The sequence below is a fragment of the Eumetopias jubatus genome, unplaced genomic scaffold (genome assembly GCF_037043125.1).
Source record: "Eumetopias jubatus isolate StellerSeaLion01/CBP00866 unplaced genomic scaffold, mEumJub1_p1.0 scaffold_4, whole genome shotgun sequence".
Lineage (NCBI taxonomy): Eukaryota > Metazoa > Chordata > Mammalia > Carnivora > Otariidae > Eumetopias > Eumetopias jubatus.
In genome coordinates this window covers 49,775,688-49,796,795 of record NW_028274810.1, presented here as the reverse complement: position 1 = coordinate 49,796,795, position 21,108 = coordinate 49,775,688, and the positions used below count along the sequence as shown (strand labels likewise).

Sequence of the window (21,108 nt, the reverse complement as noted above, 5' to 3'; positions counted from 1 at the left end):
AGAGAAAATATACATCCTAGAATTAATAAAATTTGTTTTAAGACACTCAGATATAAGACATCCCCATTTCTTCATTTAATAAAATTAATTTTGTCTTCATTCTCCACTACTAAGTCTGGGAAAAAAATTTATTCTCAGACTTATGTGATACTTTCCTTGGGAATCAGTGAGAACTACAGAATTCATAAATCCAGAAAATTGTGGAAAGGCCTCTGATCTTCAGCTCATGGTGGTTCTCACTAGAATATTTGTTGCCTAAGGCTACATGGTTAAGGCAAATGCAGGTGGTTCTGCTACTCCTATGATTATTTTTCATTTGCTTGCCACACCTGGCCACTTGGTCCTTCACCTTGGCTCTCAAGGCTTTAGTGCTCATCATTTTCTTGTTGGGCTGTGTAGTCTAGGAACAAAATTTGCAAGAACTTGCCATTCATCAATATTCCCAGGCTCAGAAGAAAATCTAATTCTCTTTTCATGGGGCCCAGCCACTACCATCCCCTTTCCTAGAAGCACCTATTCAGTGGTATAGATTTGGCAAGAGGTGAGGCAGATGTTCTTCTTACAATGCTGGCCACAGTTTCAAAACCATCTTTGGACTGGTGGTCCCACAGAGGCCCTTCTGGTCATCTTGAAACATATTTTAAGATCTGAGTGGAAAAAGAAGGCATATACATATGAAAAAAACTGACAGTTCAAGGAAGCAAGTGGTAAATATCAAGTAAATCATGAAAAAGAAAACAAATGGTATGTGAGCTAAAACAGGGGGATAATTTTCAGGTGGAATAGACCAAAAATATCGCTTATTTATTTTTTAATTTTTATTTCCAGTCAAGACTTTTACCTGAGCTCTAGTCTCTCTCCCCCCCACCTTTCTCTCTCTCTCTCTCTCTCTCTCTCAGACACACACACACACACACACACACACACACACTTAAATTCCATCCCAATATTCCCACACTGGTACTAAATCCAGAAACTATTTTAAATTCCTTCATCTCCTTTACATCCCACACCCAGTCAGTCATCATCATTATCAAGCTATGTCTTCACCAGAGCATCTCTCATTGCCCACAGTGCCATCCATACTGCCTTTATCTTATTTCTGACCCCAGTTATATACTACATGCATTTCAGGACAGTCTTATTTGGCCCCTTTGCTAGCACAACCTCTCCCCATTTCTCACATCATTCCAAGCTACCAGAGTGAGCTTTCTAAAGTACAAATCTGATACATCTTTCCAATCTACATCCTAAAGGCTTCCATTGCTTTCAAGTTAAAACTCAGACTCCCTGTCTTGACATGGATGACTTTATCATATGGCCATTGCCTACATATTATTTCTTATTTCTTACTATTTTTCTTATTGTTTTTATTAACCCGCAGTTCCTTGAAATGGGCCATAATCTCTTTCAACCCACCCCTTTGACATTTCCTTCAAAAAAGGCCATCTCCTTTGATTCTATAGCCTGATCAATTCTCCAAAATTAAGCGTCAGTGGAGCCTTTTACTCCCAACACTGAGAAAGTACCTCTCCCTGTGCTCTTTAGAAACCTACACATATATTTTCTAACACTTACTCCACACAGTAAAAAACTGTCCATTGTCTTAGTAATAAATCTCAAGATTATTAGCTACTTGTTAATATGAATAATGCCTTTCATCTTAATAACCCTAATACCTGAGAGATAATAGGAAATCAATATATTTATGTCATTAGCAAAGGCTTAAAATAGAAAACTGATCTTCCCAGAATGACTATCGATCTTCATGTTGTTAAATCAAGTGCTCAGTTCTCAGATCTATCAGCAGTTTTTGTCACAATCTGTCACTTGCTTCACCTTGAAACACTTTCTTTACTTGATTCCCATGTCTTCACACTCTTCTGGTTTCTCTCTGATTGACCCTTGTTACTTCTCAGTCTTCTTTGTTGGCTCATCCTCATGTCATCTTAGACCTATTCTCATCTCATTTACACTCAGTCCCTTAGTGATCTCAGACTCCCAAGACCTGATGCTATCTCTTTCCTGACCATGCTCAAATAATCTCTCTTGCCTGGACTTCTTCCCTAAACTCTAACTCCCTGCTTGACAACTGTAGTTGACTTTACAATAGAAATTTCAAATTCAACATCTTTTTTTCTTCAATTTTATTGCGGTATAATGGGCAAATAAAATGTAAGGTATTCAAAGTATATATGGTGATTATTTGATGTATGCATATATTGTGAAAGGAGTCCTCCCATCTGGTTACTTAACACATCCATCACCTCTAATATTTACCTTTTTTGTATGTGGGGAGGGAGTGGTGGTAGGATAGAGAGCATTTAAAACCAAATCTCTGATCTACCCAAAACCCTGTTCCACCCTGCCTCCCTTATCCATCAATTACAACTTCATCCTTGTAGTTGCTCAGACCAAAACATACTTTATTTATATTTGACTCTACTTTCTCTTACTCCTCACAGACATTTCAGCAACAAAACATTTGACTCTAATCTTAAATATGTTCAGAAGCCTTCACTAACACCACCCTGCTCCAAACCACCATTACCTCTCATTTGGCTTCTTCCATTAGCCTTCTATTTGATCTCCTGCCTTCCACTTTTGTTCTTCTCAGTCTATTTACAAGCCTGCAATCACAGATATCTTTTTAAAATAAGTCACTTCAGTCACACCCTTGATCAAAACCTTTAAGTGACCTTCCATCTTAGTCAGAATCAAAGCCTACATCTTAACATTGGGCTATAAGCCCTCATATTATCTAACTCCTCATTATCATCTCTTTACTCCCCCATCCCTCACTCTGCTTTAGCCACACAGTCTCCTAGGATGTCTTCAAGCAAGCAACATGTTCCTGCTTTAAAGTCCATGCACTAGCATGTTCTTTCATTTCCTTTAAGTCTTGGCTCAAATTTTATTTTCTTGGTAAGGGATTACCTGGATCTCCCTATTAAAAATTGCAAACCCCCTATATCCATTCTTCATATCTACCTCTTCTGCTAAAGTTTTCTCCATAGCACTTATAACCTTCTATTTTATTTTATTATATTTAATTATTTTAGTATTTATACTTAATTATATTGTAATTTATTGTAATTCTCCCACCAGTGCAATGTGAAGTCCCTTCGGGTAAGAGTTTTTGTCCCTTTTCTTCACTGCTGTCCTTCAGGCTCCAAAAGATTGTCTGGTGCATAATCTTTCAATAACAGTTTCTGAATGAACAAAGGGTATACACATTTTTGCATTCCTGAGTGCCTGACAGTGCCTGGATTATAATAGTATTTTAATGTTCAAGAACACATGAGATAATTACTGTAGCCATTTTAAAGATAAAGGAACTAAAATTTCTAAGATTTGAGTCAATGATGCCTCCAGAATTTCTGTATAGTCAGGACTTAAGGATAGCATTATGGTTAGTGGGAGGATAAAACCTTGGAACTCAGAAAAACACTATCTTTTCTTACATGGTACGCTGTATTTAAGAATGGCTTAAAAAGTGCTGATTACATGTGGCACAGGCCAACATACCTCTACCTTTGGCACCAACTCTTGCTCAAGGTTTTACTGTTTTACAGAGCTGTATCCCAGCCAGTATCTTTAGGAGACAATGAATACAACAGTCTGTCTATAACAGAAGTTCATGTAGGGAAATAGAAAATGACAAGATTGATGATGAAATGATGGCCATATTGTGGGGTTTTAGAATGCTTTGCTCAGAATTGGCTTCATCCATTGGTTCCCAAATCTGTGATTCTTAAAAATGTAGATGTTGTGGACCCACCCTATACCTCCTACTGGTATAGATATTTAACAAGTTTCCGGATTTGTGTTAAGCAGCCAGCTCTGTATCTCCACCATAGATTGGCTTTTGGAAATATGGTAAGCAGGTGGCAGTTTGCATGTATTATATATTTGCTGTCTACTCCTCTCTATAAAATACTCCCATTTCTGTGCACTGTAAAGCCAGGTAAATCTGACAGGGGGTGAATGGAATGTATTTTGGAGCAATGTGTGATGGACTGCCTCACAATAGTATTTTTCTCCATCTGTTATAGGTCAATGCACAAACTGGCCCAGTTGGAAAGACTTGACCTAGGCAATAATGAATTCAGTGAGCTGGTAAGCGAATGCATTTTCTAAACTTTATAAATATAGCCCAGGAGATTATTTATTTTGTCTCTATAACCCCAGGTATTAAATTATCCAAGTGCACATTTGCATTTCTAAATATAAAAACAAAATGAAACCCAGGAAATAAAGTGATTGTTTGACTATATAGTAAAGCATAGAGAACTGGATAGTATTAGATTCACTAAAAAGGAGAGAAAGAGAGAAGAGGAGGAGGTAAGGAGATGCAAACTGATGATTTTGAGCACCAGCTATGAGCAGGCACCAACTTCAGTGTGTCATATATATTATCTCACTTAACCCTTATTTGACATGTTGCCGTGTTAACTTTATGGAAATGAGCTCAAAGTGGTCACCAACTTACACAGCTTTTATGTCGTTGGACAAGAATTAAAGACTTCATTAACTCAAAGTTCACACCTTGAAGACTTCTGCCTTTGAGGATGCCTAGAGGATAGGAGGGTTTAAAGGCCTTCCATTTACAATTGTACTGAAAGTTTCTTTCTAGTGAACACATATTTCCATCTTGCTGCCAAAATTGACAGAATTCTGACTACTCCTTTCAGGCTTAAACTTTCTTTAAAATTTGCCTGAAGACCAAAATCTCAAATGCAAATTAGAAGGCAGATAGTCCTTCATAAGCAGACTCTTTCTAATTCAGAAGTCTCCTCTTGAGCATCTTCAGATTTCAAAAATGCAATTCATCTAAAACATATTTTCACTATTTTGAAATTAAAACATTTAATTAAGTAATCAGCTATTCTCTTCCAGCTGTGTTGCTAACAATGTGACCTTGGGCAAATTAGCCTCTCTAAGCCTCTTTTTCAGTTTCTCTAAGATGGAAATGCTAATGGCTCCTACTTTACAGGGCTAGCATGAGAATTAAATGAGATAAAGCATGTACCAGGCCTGGAAAAAAAGGATTCTCAGTAAATGCCAGTGTACAGGGTATAATCCACACTTCATCTTGAATGTGCGAAGAAATTAACTTGTTGGACTTTGACCATACACTAATCTGGCCATTATTCCAGCCTCTATCAACTGTTTCTTGAGGGTAAAAGCTGACATTTAGTCTTCTGCAATTAAAAGTATAGTCTGATTTAAGAAGTTACAAGATCCCTTTGGGTTGTGTTCATCTTCCTTGCATAACAATTCTGTCTGTCATGTATCTTCGCACCTTCCCCTGCCTCTCTTGATAACATGGAATTTGGGCATGTGCAAAGGAAGCTATAGGTCTTTCTGAAGAAAAGGAACTCCCTGGTGTCAGTCTGGTTTTCAGAAGTGTGCTGGCAGACAGGCTGGCCTCTGGCCTGATGTCTGCACCTGATCCTGCCCCCTGTGTTAAATCTGGAGTTTTGAACCATAGTCAGTTCTTTGGGCTCAGGTGAGCACTGGCCAGCTCCCCCTTGCTCCCATTGCTACCACTCAGCTCTCATGACCTGTTAGCTATATTAGTCTCTATCCTGTCTCCCCTCCAGGATCAGGCTGGTCAGTCCATCCCCCCCTTTCCTTTTCTGTTGTGAAGGTATCTCACTAGCCTGAATGCCAGTAGTGACCCTATAGCCCATGTGCAGGCTCTGAGGGTCCACGTGATGTGTTAACTGGGAGAGGCCTAGTGAAAATAAACTTCAGAGCCTCCCTCCACCTGCTTCATCACACCACCAGGTTTGCCCTGTTTTGGATGCACTCAACTTGGTTATAGGGCAGTTTGCAAGGTGGCCTCAACACAGATATGGGGGCAAAACGACTCAGTACATAATCCAATGTACCTCGGGCTTTTCTAAGGTAGATACTTATTAATAAGGTAGGTAGATAGGTTGATAAGGGTAGGGAATAGCCGTGGCAAAACTGTTTTATACTGGGAGTTTAAAATTTAGTTGTTAAAAAGCTACAATCTGCCCAGTAGCTGGGTCTAGTGGCTGAAAGAACATGGACTGTGGATTCAGACAATGCGGTTGGACTCTCAATTCCGTCCCTGGCTAGCCGGGTATCTTTGGGTCTGTAGCTCACTGTCTATCTTCAATAAAATAAGGGTATAAAAGTCATCTGTCTCATAGGCTTTTTGGGAAAATTCCATGCAAGAGAATCTATAATAAACACTCAATATATGTTTCTATGAATTTTGATTCTGTCAGGTATATGACTTTGGAAATCAAGTCTATAAATATTTGGACCAAAAATATGAATAGGATATATTTCTATGTTTTTGAAAATAGACATAGTAAAAATAAACTTAAAAAACATATTATTTTAACTTATACTTTATGGTATCTAAGAAATCATTATTGAGGAGAAACATTTTTTTTATTTTTGAACTCCCAGTATTCCATGCTAGTCACAAAGCAAGTCTCTCTAAAAAAAAGTTTTTCATTTGTCCCTGGACCACTTATTCGATAATAGTGAGTTACTTGGCATTGGCAGCAGGGAGGAGGGTTGGGGAGTACAATTAGGGAATTTCACATTTCTGTCATTCACTTTTAATCAGATGTCTGGCTTTTATTAGTCATATGTGTGGGACTAGCTGTTGTTTCCCTGAAAGTAACAACTTTTAATGATAAAATAAGAGAATTTGCTTTGATAAGAGGCCTCTAGAAACAACGTCATGTGTAGGAAAGGGGATAAGTTCCATTCCGTAACTAGGTACTGACACCTAGGAGATTACTGTTAGAGAATTCATTTTGTGTGACATTCTAAAGAGACAGACATGCAGAGAGGATGATAATAAGTCAAAAAAAAAACTTACACTGTAAAAGTCTAATAAAAAGAACCGAAGTTTGCTTTCTTGAGACTCAATGTAAATATACTAAATTATGTTTGAAGTAGAAAGATCTACTTAAGCTTGCCTTTGTTATAATGAAAGATTCTAAACAGAAAGAATTATTTTACATTTCTAACAGCAGTAACCACCAGAAAATACTGGGCAAAGTTCTGAGAACATAATGGATTCTCAAAGGTTTTTTATTATTGTTGTTTCTTTCATGGCTTATTTTTGTCAATATAAAATTAACAAATATCCATTTTTTAAATTTAAAAAGTTAAAAGAATTGTAAAAATTATAGTAAAAGTCATCCATGATCTCATCCCCTTATATAACCATTACCAATGTTTTTGGTATATTCTCCCCCTGCCACCATCATTTTTTAAATTAGATCAGATGAGTATTATTCGGGGCCAGGTTAGAGATGGGACATATTAGGTTGATGCGTTGGATAAGATCAATTCTTAAAACTCCTCTATATACTCTTGGTAGACAGCCTTCTAACTGTCACAGAATAACCAGGAGCTTCCCAAAGTCATAGAATGGTCAAGGACACTAAAACAGATTCAGTGATTGCCATGGGGCCCAGGAGCCCTATGATAGGTATATATATTTTATGTGTATATAGAGCTATCCAATGGACTGAGTCCTATTCATCCTGCACTGTTAGTGGAAATAGCGAAGGCCCTGAAAGCAAATCACCATGAGTAAGAATACTGGAAAAGGAAGCAGACTGAGCAGCAGAGCCTGGAGGAAGATGGGATCGTGGATCCAGAAACAATGTGAGGGCATATGTCCATCCCCCTCATCAAGCCCCAGATTCCAGCTCCCAGCCTCTCATTCCCTTCTCTCTCCCTTCCCTGTATTGACAGATAATAAGAAAAGTGTCACTCAGAGCCCCCCAAAAACTCTGCTATGGGAACCTTCATCAAGAGTAAGCTCTAAGAAACAAAATAAGAAAGCTTCTTTGCAAACCAGAAAGAGAAAAGAGCTGAGCCCGGAGGAGGCAAAGAGCAGACTGCCAAGTAGTCTGTGCGTGGTTCAGGGTGCAGCCACGTAATGCAGGCAGGCAGGCATGGCTCACAAAGAGCTGACAGCACTCTGAGTGACACAGTGGGCAGTGGCGAAGAAGAACAGAGAGAATGGTGGTCACTGGAGCATCTCTTGTTATGTGGGAGGTTCCCTGTTCTCCACTCCCCTCCCTGCCACAAAACCACTCCTAAAAGGAATAACTGGGGAGGAGGATCCCAGGAAAGGCCTGATTTCTTGATCTCCTGCTATTCAAGTGAAGGGAGGTCAGAGAAGTGAGATTTGAAATTGCACTATAACTGAGACATAATACGTACTGGTTATATGTGTTTTTATAGAGATAGTTCTGTTTACCAAATTGAAATTATAGTGTGCATTCTGTTCTATTAATGCATGATGATCAAATTCAAATAAATTCTTTACAGACATTATGAGTTAGAAGCTTTCTCTGCAGCTGAATTAGGAAGACTATCAAATAATAGCCAAAAAACAAATAGTGAAATTTAAAAGATGCTTATTTCATCTCCTCAAAGGAAGTCTTTCTGCCTCTCTACCTAAAATTATCCAGTATTAATTTTCCAGAATTTGAAGTATGATAGATCATTTTAAGAGTATTGTCAACCCTTTGAACTATTTAATGTACCAGTTACTGACAGAAAGATTTCTAAATTATAGGCCACTCACTCTGGATTAAAGAACACAACATGAATTTTAAAAAACAAACACCTAAATAGAGGAACAAAAATATTTAAAGAGCAATATATATATGCATATATATATATATACATATATATTTTTTATGTGATAAAAAATTTAATTTTTTAAAAGACAGTGCAAAGATTGATTATATTTAAAGTCTAGCAAATTCATCAGAAAATGAGCAGTATCATTCTAACTACCTAATATTTGGGACAGTATGTCAAGCAGTCTTTATAAAAACATTTCATAAATTCAGCCATCCGTGAACTATTATTAGAGGATTGATATCCCATAAAACTTCTCCTTAGAAAAGCTTAAAAAATATTCTGCACTCTGCAAATCAACATTTTGAATGCTTAGTAAGGCTACAGATCACCATGGGCAAGAATTTCTAATATTAATATTCAAACTGAATTACTTTTATTGTTTTTTATCACTTTATTTGTAGGGTTAAATAAAAATTTCAAATAGATAAAAAAAAGAATGGAGACACTGAGAAGAAATGCCAGTAGTTGTATAGAATTTTGGTGGAAAGGTTTTACTCTAGCCTTCAAGATTTTTCCAGCTGGTCTAAGAATTAATTTGACATCAGACAGATTAACAGGAGAAAAAAAAAAGTTTAATTGACTGTGTACAGAGTTCCAGTAAAGAAACTGAGGCCCAAATAAATGACCAAGGCAGGCAGTTTTTATGCTTTTTAGACAAAAAGTCAATAAATCTGTATGAAATTGGCAAGAAAAAACTTATATTTGGGGGTTTCAGTTAGTAAGGAATGCTAAACAGAACTTGGGCTAGGCTGAAATAGTAAATTAGCAAAAATGCAAGCTTTGTTTATACAGCTTTTTTGCTTTGAGTCTCCTATCTCTGATAATAAGAATGGCTCTACCTCCTGGTAGAAGAATGGGAGATTTAGCTCCTGGTTCAGAGACAAAAAGGAGTCAGAGTGTTTTTACACCTAAGTAACTTTTGGTTCAAAATAATCAGTATGCCAAAAGGGTACATTTTGGGCTACCTCTCTTGGCTCCTACAATGGAATATGTGTTTGGGCTATATAAATAATACAAATGTGTTTTCATAGAAATTTGAAATAACCAAGTATTTTAACTAAAGATTTAACTTGTAATTTAAATTGATTAGAATTAAACTAAACTCATTCTACTAAAAGGATAGCTGCCATTGGCTTCACCTCCCTAGTTTGCTCGAGTTGTGCTCATTTTTAATTAGCTAGGATGCATGTATACCTGAGGCAAGCACTATATTTGCATATCTAGCAATTTCCTTCATAAGTAATTACAGCATAGATTTGCCATACCTACTAATCAAGTTTTGTCAATTATATTTTCAGATAAAGCTTGTAAAAAAGAACAAAATAGTAAAATACAATTTGCAATCCTATAACTGTTTTTAGGGAAAACGTTTGAGACATCCTAATTATTAATTCCTCCATTTCCTGCATTTGTAGAATTACTTAGGACATTGGTTGTAGAGGTACATCACAGGCATTGCTGAAGGTTATTAATAGATCAAGAGAAACTTGAGAAATGAAACATTTTTTTAAATTATTAGAGGTATATCAATTTCTGTGTCAGTCAAGGCCCAGTCAGGGGGTGGAAACGACCTAAGGAAATTTAATATAAAGGACAGTTACTCATGTCTTAGAAAACTGAGAGGACAGAAAGGGGACTCTGAGCGATCACAGAGGTGATAACTGTAGGAAGCAGCTAGCGCCCCTAGGGTAGAGATCAAAGGGAAGAAGGTAGTGTATGGGACTCAGGCCTGTAAAGAAGCTGGTACTGGTGTCTCTGAGGGGCCATGATAAGGCTGGTTCTAGGTGTGTGGGAAAACTACAGACTGAGGACTGCTGCTGTTGCTGAAGCTTAGTGTCACCGCAGAGAGATGTGTTGCTGTTGAGATGCTAAAACGACCAGGAAGTAAATAGAAGGAGCACACCTCATCTTCCTCCTCTAGCTTTCTAGTCTCTCTCTCCAGTCCACCCAATTGTCAGTGCCTCACAAAATAGAAATGTTGTTAACTGCAGAATTACAAACTAGGATATAGAAAAGTGGGCCCCCTGCTGAGAGGCAAGAGCTTACACATTTAAAATAAAACAAATGTAATGTATGGTGATTAACATAACAATAAAAAATTTAAAAAATAAAACAAATGTAAAGAAATAATGATAATAAATAAATAAAATAAAACAAATGTTTACTTTTGTGGACTCCATTTTGGCATCACTTCCTCCGGATAGTTTTCCCTGCACTTAGCGGAGCACCATGTCCCCAACAGGCACTTGATAAATGTTTTTGAGTGAATGAATGAATCATTTGATTTTAAAGTAAACAGTTCAGTCAATTCTCATCATCAGAATCATGCCTATATAAATTGGAAATTTTTAATTCAAACTAAACAATAACAGAGGTGGGGGAAATACTTTAGTTTACCTGAAAAACAATAATTCTACAGTTAGATATCCTTTAAAGAATCATCAATTCACTTCAAGACAAACTTCCAAGTGAGTTTCTCTATAAAACTCTAAAGTACACAATTTACCACTGTGATCAATAAGTAAATAAAACTGTATTTCCACTGACTATGGAATTTGAAAGGAATCCTTGATTAAGCATTCGATTAAAATATATTTTCTGACTGAAAATAATCGTAGAGGCTTTTCATCATAAAAATCAAATTGGGAGGGTGCCTGGGTGGCTCAGTTGGTTAAGCGACTGCCTTCGGCTCAGGTCATGATCCTGGAGTCCCAGGATCGAGTCCCTCATTGGGCTCCCTGCTCAGCAAGGAGCCTGCTTCTCCCTCTAACCCTCCCCCTTCTCATGTACCCTCTTTCTCTCTCTCTCTCTCTCTCTCATTCTTACTCTCTCAAAAAATAAATAAATAAATCTTTAAAAAAAAAAAAAGAATCAAATTGGGGTCTCCACTTTTATAAATACCACATCTGTTGACCTAGGGCTTTAATAAGCAAACTCCAATGTCATATATGCAAATAAAGAAGCTCATTTTGTTGCTTTCAAACTTTCCCTTCCCTACCAATAAAATAAGTCATCTTTGCCTGTTTTCAAAGGAAGCAGTGTTTCCCTCATTGCCATTTCTCATTACTGAGATATCATGACTAGGTAACATGAATGAAATTAGTTAGCTCTGTTTGCCTTTCCTTAAATAGATTTTTCTAAGAATGGCATATATCTCAATGTAGTCAAGTATCCTGGTGTTTCTGTCAACAGTTTCTACCAGAGAAATTAAAGAAAAAAGAAATATCCCCTAATTGAACCGGGGTAAACTACATTAAGTAAGAGTATACATTTATAATCAGGGCTTTACAAAGAAAACAGAAGTATTATGCAATCATGGAGTAAACCCAAGAGTATATTCCTGAGTTGTGAATAGGGATTATGAATCACCCAAAAAAATAACAAAAAACTGTATTTAAAGTAATCAAACTAAACTTTACTTCTTCCTCCCTTATGTGCTGAAATGGTAATATTTGGACATATGATCTGAAATTGAATTAATAGAAAAAATGTATTTGATTTCAGGTTTACAGTAAACCAAAACTAAAAGACAATGAAAACATCAAGGAGAAATATAAAGGAAGAGGGATGGATAGAGTTGTGTGTTTATGGAAGGTGTAACTTGTTAGGGTAGCTAGGGAAGCTTCACTCAGAAGGTGGCATTTTAGTAAAAACCTAAAGTAGATGAAGGAGTGAACCATGCAAATATCTGGGTAGAAGATAGTTCTAGACAGAGGAAACAGGAATTATAAACACCTGAGATGAGAACAAAACTGACATGTGAACAGCAAAGAAGACTAAAATGGGTGGAATAGAATGAGTTAGAAGAATAGGTGATAAATTAATTGTGGGGGGAAGGGAGGGTAGATAGATAGAATCCTATAAGAAATGTTCAGGATTTTGCATCTTATTCTGAATAAAATGGAAGCCCTTTGGAAGGTTTTGAACAAGTAGAACCTGTGGCCTGACATATTAAGTTATATTATATCACATTGCATTATATTACAGTACATGTTACATGTTACATGAATTACATTACATTACATTACATTACATTACATTACATTACATTACATTACATTACATTACCAGGATCACTTTGACTGCTATGTTGAGAATAAGTGGAAAGTGGGGCAAGGTGAAGTCAAAGAGACCAGTTAGAAAGTTATTGCAATAATAAAGGCAAGAAATAATAGTGTCCTAGATTGAGGTAGTAGCAGTGGAGGTGGTAAGGAGTTGATTTCTGGGTAAATTTGAAAGATATGGCCAAGAGTAGAATCTGAATTTGTAAACTGGGGACACCCTTTCAATAAGTAATACAAAAATTAGGAATACATAATTAATTACAAGAGTGAAATGCTTACTTAAGGTGGAAAAAGAAACTATGAATTTTAAATTACAAATTGAAGTTAATAAAATACAACTTTGAAAAGCTAACAAATGCCATAAACATCATTAAGTCCAGGAAAATAACATAATAACACACATCTATTATGCTCTTTTTCTCCCTATGCTTTGGCTTCATGCTCTTTGACAGGCTTCACATGACATATATCTTATGATATAATTTTCTATGAAGATAATAGTAATCCAATCTTTAGCATGATTTCTATTACTGATAATTCAGAAACATTCATTTCAGCTTTACAATTTTTCACTGATATGCCTTATAAAGTTTTAGGACTGTTAACAAATTTGGGAAAACCTCTGGTTCCATACATTTCAAGCCTGTTTCTCCTCCTCCACCAACATACTTCTGGTGTTGGGAACCAAAGGGAATGTTCATGTTCAGAATATCTTCTGGCCCTGAACTTTCATGTCATGATGGTCAAGGGAGTTTGCACAATGGGCAGGAGTATTACTGGAAGTCTTTTCTACCCTATATGGTTAGCAACAAGTTAACTATATACAAACAAGATTGAAAATCATATAAATATATTCCACCAAGCCTATATTCCAATGCAACTTCCCTATATCCAGCTCCCCAAAATGTCTATGGCCATTCCATCACTACATGACATGAAGGAAACTGCAACATAGGGAAAGTCAGGATAAAAATTATAGTTAAAATGTTTTACTTTTAAGTCAGCATTCCAGGACGAGGCATAAACCTGTATCCCTTTCCTTTTGCTGAGTTGTTAATAAATGACCACAAACCTTAGAGACTTAAAACAATATGAATTTATTATCTTATAGTTCTGGAGGTCAGATGTCTTAAAATTAGCATATCATCATGCCTTTTTTCCTTCCAGGATTCATGGGAGAATCCGTGCCTTGCCTTTTCCAGCTTCTAGAGGCCACCTACATTCCTTCACTAGTGGCCCTTTTCTCACATCATTTCATTCTCTGTATCAGATGGTACATCTCCTACTCTTGACTGCTTCCATTATTACATTTCTTTCTTTGCCTTCTCTGACCCGCCTGCCTCGCTCTTACAAGAACCTTTGTGGTTACATTGGGGCCACCCAAGTAATCCAGGATAATCTCTTTGTCTTGAGAGCCTTAAGTTAATCATATCAGCAAATTCTCTTTTACCATGTAAGGTAACATATTCACAGGTTCTGGGTATCAGGATGTGGGCATCATTGGAAGTCTATTATTCAGGCTACCACGGTCTGGCCTCTGTTTGCAAAGATTCATGTCTGACCCGCGTGAAAATGCACCCACCCCAACCCAAGTTCCCCAGAAGTCTCATCCATTACAACGTTGACTCAAGTACAAAATCTCATCTAAATCTCATCTGCTCGGAAGTCCCAAATTTCATCATCTAAAGCATCTAAATTAGGCATGGGTAAAGTTCCGGGTATAGTCCATCCTGGAGCAAAGCTCCTCTCCATCTGTAGACCTGTGAAACTAGAAAACAGTTCATCTGCTTCCAAAATACAATTGTGGAATAGACATGGGATAATAGTTATATAGACATACCCATACAGAAAGGGAGAGGGGTGGGGAATAGGAGTACAGGAGGAGTGTACCCTCAGAACCATTTCAGAATCCAAACAGGAAAACTCCATTAGGTTTCAAGGCCTGGGAATAACCTCTGTGGCTCAAGATTTATTGCTCTGTGCCTATAGTTCCACCCTCTTAGTCATCCTTCTTTTTCCAGGAAGGTACACAAGTGTTTGCAGGCAAGTAGATTAAACAACCTGTTTCCTACCTCTAGAATTTGAGGAGTCTTGCGGTCTTCTCTCATTTTGTCCTCTCTCTCCCTTTCAGCTTATGCTGGCAGTATTTCTGTTGATGCAACAGTCTTAAGAACTTTGTATATCTTGATGATTTCTTCACTTCTACTAACACTGTGTTCAAGGCAATCTAGGCTTTTTCTGTCACAAATTTATAGCCAGAATTTTTCTAGTTTCTGTCCTCTGCCCAATTCCAAAGCCACTTCTACATTTTTAGTTATTCATTATGACAGTGACCTACTTCCAAGTTCCAACATATAATTCCCATCATTGAACTGTAACAAATTATGACAAATTGAGTGGCTTAATACAACACAAATTTATTATTTTAAAGCTCTGTAGGTGTCATTAAGGCTGTGTTCCCTCAGGAAGCTCTAGAGAAGCATCCATTTTCTCTCTTTTTTTCAGTTTCTGGAGTCTATGGCCCCTACCTTGCACCACATCATCTTCTGTTTCTGTCATCGTATCTCCATTTTTGCCTTCTCTGATCCTCCAGCCCCCCACTTATAAGGACACTTGTGACTATATTGCATAATCTTGTATAACCCAGGATAACCTCTCCTCTTCCTCTCAAGATCTTTGAATTAATCATACCTCCATTCTGCTTTTCCATGTAAGGTAACATATTCAGTCTCTGGGGATTAGGATGTGCACATCTATAGGGAGCCATTCTTCACTTGACCACACTATCCCCCAAATTTAGAGCACATGTCCACGTAAAACCTTATACATGAATATTCATAGTAGCATATTCATAATAGCTAAAAAGTGGAAAAAATCCAAAATGGATAAACATGATATAGTTTACTCATACAACAGAATATTTGGCAACAAAAAACATGAAGGACTGATATAGATGAACCTTAAAAACAGTGTAGTATGTGAAAGAAGTCAGAAACAAAAGCCTATGTATTATATGATTGCATCTATATGAAATGTCCAGAATAGATAAATCCATAGTGACAGAAAATAGATTTGTAGTTTCCAGGGTATTAGAGGAAAGGGAGAATGGCGAGATTGAGTATGGGGTCTTTGGGGGAAGGTGATGAAAATGATCTAGAATTAGATAGTTGTTACGGTTGCACAACTTTGGAAGTATACTAAAAGCCACTTAACTTTATATTCTAAAAAGGTGAAATTTATGGTATGTGAATTATGTTTCCATTTTTGAAATCTGAAAAAAGAAAACTATCTTAATTTTGCAAGTTGCACAAAATGTAGCCATGTGAACACACTGCCAGGCTTCCTTCCAGGATCTGGGAAGGAGTTCATGAAAGTAAGAGGCCTGAAAGTTTGAACATCATCAACCTTAAAGTACATCTGCCTCTAGGTAGAAGCAACAAGATTTGTTGACAGATTGGATGTCAGGAATGAGAGGTATAGGAGTTAATAATGACTTCATGAATTGAGACCTAAGAAACTAAAAGATGAAATTTCTACTTCTCAATAGACTACTATACCAGATGCAAGGTGGTTATTTATTTTTTCAGTTCTTTTTTTGTTTTAATTGTGGGGAAAAAGCACATAACATCAGCTACTCTCTTAACACATTTTTAAGTATACAGTACTATATTTCACTATATATTTATAATTAACTATAAGCACAATGCTGTACAGCAGATCTCTAGAACTTTTTCGTCTTGCCTAACTGAAGCTTTGCACCCAGTGAACAGCAGCTCCCCATGTATTCTTCCCCCTGGAAACCACCATTCTACTTTCTGCTTCTATGGGCTTGAATAATTTAGATACCTCATGTAAGTACAATCACATAGTATTTGTCCTTCTGTGGCTGACTTATTTCACATGGCATAATGTCCTCAAAGTTCATCCATACTGTCACACATTCCAGAATCTCTTTTTTCTAAGGCCGATTAATATTTATATAAATATATACCATTTATATATATTTATACCAAGTATACCACATTTTCTTTATTCATTTAACCTTCCATAGACGTTTACATTATTTCCACATTTTTGGCTATTACGAGTAGAGTTGAAATAAACATGGGATTGCAAATAAAACTTTGAGAGATCTCAATTCTTTTTGATATATACCCAGAAGTGGGACTGCTGGATCATATATATGGCAGTTCTATTTTTAATTTTTTAAGGCACTTCCATACTGTTTTCCACAGTGGCTTCACCATTTTACATTCCCACTAACAGTGCATGAGAGTTTTAGTTTCTCCATATCCTTACCAACATGTGTGATTTTTTTGTTTTTTCTTGATAATGGCTATCCTAATACATGTGAGGTGATCTCCTTATGGTTTTTATTTGCTTTTCCCTGATGATTAGTGATGTTGAGCATCTTTTCATATACTTGCTGGACATTTATATGTCTTCTTTGGAGAAAGGTCTATTCAAATTCTCTGCCCACATTTTAATTGGGTCTTTTTTCCCAGTTGGGTTTTGGGAATGCCTTCTATATTTTGAATAGTTATTCTTTATCAGATGTGTGATTTGTGAATATTCATTTTCATTCCTTAGGTTGCCTTTTTACTCTGTTGATTGTTTTCTTAGCTGCGCAGTTAGTTTAATGTACTCCCTCTTGTCTATTTCTGCTTTTGTTATCTGTACTTTTGATATTATATCCAAGAAATCATTGCCAAAACCCATGTCATGAAGTTTTCATCCTGTTTTTTCCTAGGAATCTTATTGTTTCAGGGCTAACAATTAGGTCTTTAATCCATTTTGAGTTGATTTTTGTGTATAGTGTAAGATAAAGGTCCAGTTGCACTCTTTTACATGTAGATATCCAGTTTTCCCAACACCCTTTGTTGGAGAGACTATCCTTTCCACATTGTGCATTGTTAAACACTTTTCGGAGATAATTTTTGAGTGGATTTATTTCTGGGCTCTCTATTCTGTTCCCTTGGTCTATATGTCTCTCTTTATGCCAGTACCTTACTGTTTTAATTACTATAGCTTCATAATGTTTTGAAATCAGGAAGTGTGAGACCTTCAACTTTCTTCTTCTTTCTCAAAGTTGACTTGGCTATTTGGGATCCTTTGTGGTTCCGTAGAAATTTTAGGATTGCTTTCTATATTTCTGTAAAAAAAATGTCATTGCGATTTTTATAGTGATTGCGTTGAATCTGTAGATCAATTTGCTTAGTATGGGAATTTAAGAAATATTGTGTCTTGCTATCCATGAATAATATGGGATGTCTTTCCATTTATTTATGTCTTCTGCAATTTCCTTCATCATTGTTTTCAATATAGAAGTATTTCACCATGTTGGTTAAGTTTATTTCTTTTTTTTTAATTTTTTTATTGTTATGTTAATCACCATACATTACATCATTAGTTTTTGATGTAGTGTTCCATGATTCATTCTTTGTGCATAACACCCAGTGCTCCATGCAGAACGTGACCTCTTTAATACCCAACACCAGGCTAACCCATCCACAGGTTGCTACCTGTGTTCTCCTTTAGGATTTTGATGGACTCCTGTCTCACGTTTAGGTCTTTCAACCATTTGAAGTCTATTTTTGTGTGTGGTGTAAGGAAATGGTCCAGTTTCATTCTTCTGCATGTGGCTGACCCCTTTTCCCAACATCATTTGTTGAAAAGACTCTTTTTTCAATGAGACATTTTTTTCCTGCTTTGTCAAAGATGAGTTGACCATAGAGTTGAGGGTCCATTTCTGGGCTCTCTATCTTGTTCCATTGATCTATGTGTCTGTTTTTGTGCCAGTACCATACTGTCTTGACAATGATAGCTTTGTAATAGAGCTGAAAGTCCGGAATTGTGATGCCGCCAGATTTGCTTTTCTTTTTCAACATTCCTCTGGCTATTCGGGGTCTTTTCTGGTTCCATACAAATTTTAGGATTATTTGTTCCATTTCTTTGAAAAAAGTGGAAGGTATTTTGATGGGGATTGCATTGAATGTGTAGATTGCTCTAGATAGCATTGACATCTTCACAATATTTGTTCTTCCTATCCATGAGCATGGAACATTTTTCCATTTCTCTGTGTCTTCCTCAATTTCTTTCCTGAGTATTTTATAGTTTTCTGAGTACAGATCCTTTGCCTCTTTGGTTAGATTTATTCCTACGTATCTTATGGTTTTGGGTGCAATTGTAAATGGGATCAACTCCTTAATTTCTCTTTCTTCTGTCTTGTTGTTGGTGTATAGGAATGCCACTGATTTCTGTAGCATTGATTTTATATCCTGCCACTTGACTGAATTCCTGTATGAGTTCTAGCAGTTTTGGGGTGGAGTCTTTTGGGTTTTCCACATATAGTATCATATCATCTGCAAACAGTGAAAATTTGACTTCTTCTTTGCCGATTTGGATGCCTTTTATTTCTTTTTGTTGTCTGATTGCTGTGGGTAGGACTTCTAATACTATGTTGAATAGCGGTGGTGATAGTGGACATCCCTGCCGCATTCTTGACCTTAGGGGGAAAGCTCTCAGTTTTTCCCCATTGAGAATGACATTCGCTGTAGGTTTTTCATAGATGGCTTTTATGATATTCAGGTATGTACCCTCTATCCCTATACTCTGAAGAGTTTGGATCAAGAAAGGATGCTGTACTTTGTCAAATGCTTTTTCTGCATCTATTGAGAGGATCATATGATTCTTGTTCTTTCTTTTGTTAATGTATTGTATCACGTTGATTGATTTGAGGATGTTGAACCAAACTTGCAGCCCAGGGATAAATCCCACTTAGTCGTAGTGAATAATCCTTTTAATGTACTGTTGGATCCTATTGGCTAGTATTTTGGTGAGAATTTTTGCATCCATGTTCATCAAGGATATTGGTCTGTAATTCTCCTTTTTGATGGGGTCTTTGGTTTGGGGATCAGGGTAATGGCGGCCTCATAAAACGAGTTTGGAAGTTTTCCTTCCATTTTTATTTTTTTGGAACAGTTTCAGAAGAATAGGTATTAATTCTTCTTTAAATGTTTGGTAGAATTCCCCTGGGAAGCCATCTGGCCCTGGGCTTTTGTTTCTTGGGAGATTTTTGATGACTGCTTCAGTTTCCTTAGTGGTTATAGGTCTGTTCGGGTTTTCTATTTCTTCCTGGTTTAGTTTTGGTAGTTGATACATCTCTAGGATTGCATCGATTTCTTCCAGATTATCTAATTTGCTGGCATATAGTTGCTCATAATATGTTCTTATAATTGTTTGTATTTCTTTAGTGTTGGTTGTGATCTCTCCTCTTTCATTCATGATTTTGTTGATTTGGGTCCTTTCTCTTTTCTTTTTGATAAGTCTGGCCAGGGGTTTATCAATCTTGTTAATTCTTTCAAAGAACCAGCTCCTAGTTTTGTTGATCTGTTCTACTGTTCTTTTGGTTTCTATTTCATTGATTTCTGCTCTGATCTTTATTTATTTCTCTTCTCCTGCTGGGTTTAGGCTTTAATTACTCTTTTTTCTCTAGCTTCTTTAGGTGTAGGGTTAGGTTGTGTATTTGAGACCTTTCTTGTTTCTTGAGAAAGGCTTGTATGGCTATATAATTTCCTCTTAGGACTGCCTTTGCTGCATCCCAAAGATTTTGAACAGTTGTGTTTTCATTTTCACTGGTTTCCATGAATTTTTTTAATTCTTTTTTTAATTTCCTGGTTGAACCATTCATTCCTTATTAGGATGCTCTTTAGCCTACATGTATTTGATTTCAAAGCATTGTGGTCTGAAAATATGCAGGGAATGATCCCAATCTTTTGGTACCAGATGAGACCTGATTTGTGACCTAGGATGTGATCTATTCTGGAGAATGTTCCATGGGCACTAGAGAAGAATGTGTATTTTGTTTCTTTGGAATGGAATGTTCTGAATATGTCTGTGAAGTCCATTTGACCAGTGTGTCATTTAAAGTCTTTATTTCCTTGTTGATCTTTTGCTTGGATGATCTGTCCATTTCTGTGAGGAGGTGTTAAAGTCCCCCACTATTATTGTATTGTTGTCAATGTGTTTCTTTACTTTTGTTATTAATTGCCTTATATAATTGGCTGCTCCCATGTTAGGGGCATAGATATTTACAATTGTTAGATCTTCTTGGTGGATACACCCTTTAAGTAGGATATGGTGTCCTTCTTCATCTCTTATTACAGTCTTTGGTTTAAAATCTCATTTGTCTGATATAAGGATTGCCACCCCAGCTTTCTTTTGGTGTCCATTAGCATGGTAAATGGTTTTCCACCCCCTCACTTTCAATCTGGGGGTGTCTTTGGGTCTAAAATGAGTCTCTTAAAGACAGCATATAGATGGGTCTTGTTTTTTAACCCAATCTGATAACCTGTGTCTTTTAATTGGGGCATTTAGCCCACTT

At 36.7% G+C, this 21,108-nt stretch overlaps 1 protein-coding gene across 3 annotated transcripts in view; it reads left to right on the top strand.

Annotated features, from left to right (window-relative positions):
- LRRC7 (leucine rich repeat containing 7) overlaps positions 1–21,108 on the top strand; it is a 317,511-nt gene that overhangs the window by 127,945 nt on the left and 168,458 nt on the right. For all 3 annotated transcript variants that reach the window (XM_088022969.1, XM_028102462.2, XM_088022968.1), the window contains exon 6: positions 4,056–4,119. In XM_088022969.1, coding sequence (XP_087879095.1) covers positions 4,056–4,119 — 64 coding nt within the window. The remainder of the gene's footprint in view (positions 1–4,055; positions 4,120–21,108) is intronic.